Source organism: Aegilops tauschii, chromosome 6 (assembly GCF_002575655.3).
Source record: "Aegilops tauschii subsp. strangulata cultivar AL8/78 chromosome 6, Aet v6.0, whole genome shotgun sequence".
NCBI lineage: Eukaryota > Viridiplantae > Streptophyta > Magnoliopsida > Poales > Poaceae > Aegilops > Aegilops tauschii.
In genome coordinates, this window is record NC_053040.3 from 150,314,055 (window position 1) to 150,320,989 (window position 6,935).

At 51.7% G+C, this 6,935-nt stretch overlaps 1 protein-coding gene across 1 annotated transcript; it reads right to left on the bottom strand.

The window, feature by feature from the left end:
* LOC120966920 (uncharacterized mitochondrial protein AtMg00860-like) lies at positions 1-360 on the bottom strand. The gene has a single exon (XM_040393512.1). It carries the CDS (start codon positions 358-360, stop codon positions 1-3), a length of 360 nt encoding a protein of 119 aa, XP_040249446.1.
* Between the last annotated feature and the right edge of the window lie 6,575 nt (positions 361-6,935).

Genomic DNA, 6,935 nt, shown 5'->3' on the forward strand with positions numbered 1-6,935 from the left:
TCAGGTGTGGCCAGAAACTGGGGCGGTGGTCAATCGCTTCTTCAGCTCCTGGAAGCTTTCTTCACACTTCGGCGACCATTCAAACTTCTTGTCCTTCTTCAAGAGCTGGGTCATGGGTCGGGCAATGCTTGAGAATCCTTCAACGAACTTGCGGTAATATCCCACGAGTCCGAGGAAGCTTCTGACTTCCTTCACATTGCTCGGGGTTTGCCATTCAGTCACGGCTTGGATCTTGGTGGGATCCACTGACAATCCTTCGGCAGTCAATTTATGACCCAAGAATCCAACCTCATGCAGCCAAAATTTGCACTTGCTGAACTTGGCGTATAGTTGGTGCTCTCGAAGCTTGTCTAGGACCATCCTCAAGTGTTGCTCGTGCTCTTATTCCGTCTTCGAGAAGACAAGGATGTCATCAATGAAGACGACAAAAAACTTGTCCAAATATTCCATGAAGACCTTATTCATGAGATACATGAAGTAAGCTGGGGCATTGGTCAATCCAAAGGACATGACCGTGCACTCATACAGGCCATATCTGGTTACAAATGCCGTCTTCGGAATATCTTGGGGTCTGATTTTCAGCTGGTAGTACCCTGATCTGAGGTCGATCTTGGAGAACACCTTGGCCCCATTGAGTTGATCAAACAGATCTTCAATCTTGGGAAGTGGATACTTGTTCTTGATTGTAAGTTCATTGAGGGAACGATAGTCAATGCATAAGCGGATAGTACCGTCCTTCTTTGCCACATACGGAACAGGTGATCCCCAAGGGGAGGCACTAGGGCGGATAAATCCCTTCCTCAACTGCTCTTCCAGTTGCTTCTTCAACTCTGCTAACTCTTCCGATCCCATTCTATAAGGCTTCTTATAGTTAGGTCCTGCTCCGGGCATGAGCTCGATGATGAACTCAATGTCTCGGTCAGGAGGCATCCCTGGTAGCTCATCAGGAAAGACATCAGGGTATTCGCATACTACCGCCACTTGCTCCAATCCAACTTCAGTCAGATAGTTGACTTGGGTGGCTTGAGCACAAGAGGAGTTGGAGGCAAATTTAACTTTGACTCCTTGGTCATTGGTCACAGTGACTGTTCGGTTGGCAAAATCTAACAAGCCTTGGTGCTTGATAAGCCAATTCATCCCTAAGATCACATCCAAGCCTTGTGATCTTAAGACGATAAGGTCTGCTAAGAAGTCTACCCCGTTAATGACAATTCCGACTCCCTTACAGCCTACCTTCGCTCTCATCTCTGCTCCGGGGGTTTGTACCACCATAGGTTTATGCAGGGGTGTAGGGGTCATGCCACTTTTTAATGCAAACTCTTGGGTGACAAATGAATGCGTGGCTCCAGAATCAAACAAGACAGTTGCAGGTGCTGAGTTAACAAGGAACGTACCCAGCACGACGTTCGGGTCTTCCTGGGCTTCTTCTGCAATGACATGATTCACACGACCCTTGCCATTGTTAGGCGGGTTGCGGGGAGCTTGGTTCCTTGGTGGCATTCCGCAGCCTTGTCCTGGGTTCTGCGCATTGGGGCATGGGGCATCGGGCTTCTTGTTCGGGCAATACTTGGAGTAGGGTCCTGCCTGACCACATCCAAAGCAGGTGACTTCATTGGGGTTGCTGCTCTTGTCGGCATTGTTATTGGGGTTGTTGTAAGCTGGCTTGGGGTTGACGTACTGCTGAGGCTGATAGTTGGTGCGGGGTGCAGGGGCTCTTGGCTGCAGATAGGTTGGCTTGACCGGGGCTGGCTTCCACAGGCGAGGCTTCTAGTTGCTGGAGCTACCCTTGCTGATCATCTTGCGCTTACGGGTATCATCCAAAGCACGTCGCTTGTCCTCAAGCATGAGTGCCTTGTTCACCAGATCAGGAAAGGTTGGGCAGTCACACACAATAAGCGAGTACTGCAGAGTCTGGTTAAGGCCTTCCATGAAGCGCTCTCTTTTGGCAGCATTAGCGCTGACATCTTCAGGAGCATACCTTGACAGAACACTGAACTTCTGCATGTACTCCTTGACAGTGCTACTCCCCTGCTTCAGGGCCCAGAACTCACGCTTCTTGATGGCCATAATTCCAGAAGGAATGTGGGCCTTGCGGAATTCTGCCTTGAAGTCATTCCAAGTGATGTTTTGCCCCACATGCATGACCTTGAATCCATCCCACCAAGCTCTGGCAGTTCCCTCGAGACAGTGGGCAGCATATGCCACCCTCTCACGGTCTTCAGTGCAGCCGACTAGTTCCAACAGATCCTCAATGGTGCGGACCCAGTCGTCTGCATCCAGGGGTTCAGCAGTCTCAATGAAGGTGGGTGGTGCATGCTTCTTGAACTCTGCCAACGTGGAACGTCCATTGCCGTTCCCCGCCGGCTGGCGGTTGACAGCTTGAGCAATCATCTGGAGGGCTACCGTGTTGGCTTGGCGTTCCTCTCGGAAGGCTTGGAGAAACTGAGCCATGTCCATGTTTGGAGGTGGTGGCGGTGGTGGAGCTTGTCCTTGGGTTTGGTCCTGACTGGCTCCTGCTCCGAATTCTTGCTGCTAGGTAGAGGTACCAGTACGTGTTACAACAGGCATCCTGTTGGAGCGGTCAAGGGCTCATGAGGGAAAGCAATAGAGATGGGGTGCCTATTAAGGGGGTCGGTATGACACTAATTGTTTTCATGCAAGGGCCAAAAGGCCAAACACATTCATTAAAACAAATGGGTGATGTAGCCGTTTACAAGTTCCCGAAAGGAAAAGTACGACTTACATGAAAACAAGTCGAAAACAAACACAACACAACATGGTTTCATTTGAACCATTACATGGACTCGACTTCGCATAAGGGGTACATGACCTATCCTACCTTAAGGGTTACAGACTGGCCTATCCTAGTCCCGAACGGTGTCTAAGTGGTGGAATGCTCGGTCGCATATTCCGGCTCCTCTGGGTCTTCCTCCTCATCTTCATCCGTCTCAGTTTCTTCGTCACTTGAGGGAGTGGGGGAGTGGAGGAGCTGAACACGACGCTGCTTCGCCGGTGGCACCGTGAAGAGGTTGCGATATTCCTTTGCCGTCATACGGCGTGGCTGAGATGATCCCCTGGCATGCATGACCTGTGGGGGTCGCCCGCCTCGATAGGCAACAATGGGCTGCCCAGGGGGTGCACCATCCTTCTTGATCCTGTCCGCCTTTGTCTGAGCTAGGAGGAGGAGTTCCTTGGTCTCGTGGAGTTCCTTCCGAAGCTCCATCGACTCTGAGGCCAGGTGCTGTGCCAGGCTATCAGCACACAAGCTGAAGTAGATCTGGAAACGGAGGGGAAGTCCCTCGTCCATGGGCGGGGCTGGTGCGCTGCTCTCGTCATCACCCTCCTTCCGATAAGGAAGGTAATGGGTGGCTGGCTCACATGCCATCTCTGGCAGAAAATCCCGAAGGCGAGTCAGCGCCTTGTGTGCAGCAGTCTCAACGGCAAGAAGCAGGGTCGCCATCTGGGGTCCTTCAAAGAACCAGCTCGTCGGGGAGTCGTTCGCCCTCACGACTACCTCCACGTGATACTCCTTATTAGTGTTGTTGATCTAGTGCTCGTGGTAGGAAAAGGTGGGTCTCGAGTGAACTGGCACTTCTTGAGGCTATCCTCGAGAAGCACGGGAAATCCGGTGGTCAGGAAGTCCTCAGGTACGACGGCCATCTACAAAAGTGGAAGGGGAAGGGTCAATAGAGGAAATGTGACCTATGTTTGGGACATTTTTAGAAAACGTAGGTATATAGGTAATTTTGTAGATAGTCTCACCCTAACTAACGTCCATGCTAACTAAGGCTTCCTACAGTCAGGATGGCTCTGGTACCAGCTCTGTGGGGACCCCGACTCATAAGTCGTGATCACCGATTGCACGTGCACAGTGATCCTAGAGATCAATGCTCACTGAACACACAGAAGCTGAAAAACAAGAGTCTTACATCCATACATGCCGTCTTACACAAATTATGACCATTATGGTCAAGTCTTACATAGATAAAGCCACAAGGGCTGAGTACCAAATAAACTTAAGCAGCGGAAATCTTCGTCGATAAGTAGAACCCATGCCATCTGCCTTAACCCTACAGGCATTCTGACTGGGAAACGTCCTAGTTCGCATGTTCGTCTCCAAGGAACTCTTCTTCGAACTCCTGTTCTTCCATGCCTGGCCAATTAAATAACCAGTGGCAAGCCAATGAGTACTTTGAATGTACTCGCAAGCAACCCATGTTTTGGCTCAAGATACAACAATGCATGACATAGGTAAGTTTTTGCAGAAAGCTAATTTTGTTGTGCTCTGACATGTTCAATAACTGGTAAATCAAGCATCGTGTGAATTCAAGTAACCATAGGGTCTGGTTACAGATATTAACATAAATGGAGTGGGGACCAACCCAACTCAATCATGTCAAGTCCTTTGACTTGACCCAAGTAGTTCTTCCCACTTATCCAAACACACTCACCAGGTTTCGTAAACATGTGGACATAGCCCAAGAGCGGTTACCCAACTGTCCTTGACCGTGGACACGGCTATTCGAATAGTTTTACACTCTGCAGAGGTTGCACACTTTACCCACAAGATCCGGGGAACTTCCATGTCATCCACGACCCGCGGTACCTCAAGTACCCAGGGTAAGCACCCGATCACTATCTTTCCCTAGACTACACTAACATGGAGTCCACTCGATTGGTAGTAACCCCCGTGCCCAACATTTCACATCTTAAATTGTGGAGCCTCGCTCCCATATTTATCACATACCACTGGCACGGGGTACCAACGGTGTGTCCGGTGCCCCATAAAAATGTTCTTGGCCGCTCTACCTGGCACGACCCCGTCCCGAGAGAGCGCAACAACAACTCTCCCATCACTAGTAATGCGGGCTCCAAGCTAGTATCGGCCTAGGTAATCAATAATGCCCTTTCCCATATAAGGGTAGAATGGTTGCGCATGTAAGGTTGGAATAACGGTCGCAACTTAAACCAATCCGTTTTTTTGAAACCACACTCACATATCCTTCTCCGGTACACCACTTCTTTGTCAAGTGGTTACCTAGCTCAACATCTCCCTCGGGCATTAGTGGCACCTGACGGGGTTTTCAAAAAGTCTTTGGGAGCATAGTTGCCTCCATCACCATGCATATACCCGTCCCATTTGCGTAGCATCTACTTTAGCATCCTATCTACTCCCACCCGCATAACCCTCGTAGGAAGGTAGGGTCATGCACAATACATGTATCAACAAGGAAGCAACAAAGGCAACCCACCGAAGAGGTTACCATCTCATCATGATTCCGATGCAACAATAGTAAAGTGCTATATGACATGCATAAAAAGGGTTTCATGGACATGGTCAAAGGGCTGCTTGCCTTGGTTGGCTTGGTCTTCAAAGTCTTCAAGCCCTTCTCCTTCTTCTTCTCCAACTACTACGTCAAAGACGGGATCTAATCGTCGCAAGAGAACAACGGAAAAATAAGACAATAATAAAAACAGAAAAGTCGAAGTGCTCAGAAAAAATGTCAACTTATTTTTGTAAAATACTAGGAGGAAAACTAGGAAGGGGGAATTCTTAGTTTTGGATTTGGAGTTAGGGGGACAGAGTAGTGGATTTTCAAACACATATTTTATTGTTGAAATTTGAATTTAAATTTGAACAGTGCAGAAAAGTTTAATGGATGTGTATGAAAGTTACATCAGTAAATAGGTGGGATTATTCTAAGATTTTAGGAGTTGGAATTATTGCATTTGGATAAACATTTTATCCTATGGAATTTTTGGAAAAGTGACAAAAAAGAATAAAGCAAGAGGGCACTGTGCCAGTGGGCCAGAAAGGCCACGGTGAAGCAGGCCCGGAGGCGATCTAGCCCAGGCGAGCCGGCGCGCGCGCGCCAGGTTTTCAAACCTGACGGGCGGGGCCCGGGCGTCAGCGAGAGAGAGAGGGGCGAGGGAGAGGTGAGGATGACAGGCGGGGCCCGCCTGTCATCTCCAACCTTGCGACCAGAGGGGTCGGCGAGCTCACCGGCGATGCTACGGGGCACGGCAGGTCGAGCGGGTGGCACGATTGGACTCAGGAGGATCTCGCCATTCGAGTGGTGGTGGAGGTGGTCGCCGGAGTAGCCTGGTTCGCCGGCGACGAGGTCACACGGTGGAGGTGCTTCGGGCGTCGATGGTTCCGGCCGTTCCCGGCTGCAAAAGGAGTGGGGAAGAGAGGGGAAATGGTCAGTGACGCCGTGTGGTTCCAGATCGAGAGAAAACGCGGGCGGAGGAGGCGTGTACCGCGTGGACGCCGACGAGCTGAGGCGGCGGAGCTCGAGCTCGATCTCGAGCTCGGGTGGCTCTGGAGACAAATGGATGGATCGGGAGGTAGATTGGGAGCGAGAGAGAGGCTCGGGGTCGCCTTTTATAGGCTGGCCGAGGTCCAACGTAGGCGCGGCCTACGGGTGCCCGCGGGATCGGCTCGGGTGGTCGTTAGAGAGGGAATGGAGGGCTCGGGGGTGTTCGTGGGAGTGGTGTAGGGTGCCAGGGAGAGAGAGGAGGAGCAGGACGAGCTGCGGGCAGGCCACAGGAGAGGCGCGAGCATTGGCCGAGCGGGGTGGCGCTCTGGCGCGAGTTGCAGGAGAGAGAGGAGGGCGCGGGAGCAAGTGGGCGGCCTACTGGCGTGGAGCGGACGTCGAGGGGCATCGACTGGCGCTTGGGGGAGGCTCGAGGTGGTCGGGGGACGCGGCATCAACGGTCTGGTGCCCTGCCAGGCGCTCCAGAGCGCGACTTCGGCCGGCATCCGCGGCTTACCCGCATCCGCGCGCGCCCACTTGTGTCTGGAGGCTGCAGGAGGTGTGGGCAAAAGTCCTGGGGAGCCTTGGATGCTCTGGAAAGCTGAGGGGAGAGGAGGCTGAGAGAGAGGGAGGAATCCACTGTCCAGAGAAGAAAAATGGGGTTATCCCCCCTTCATT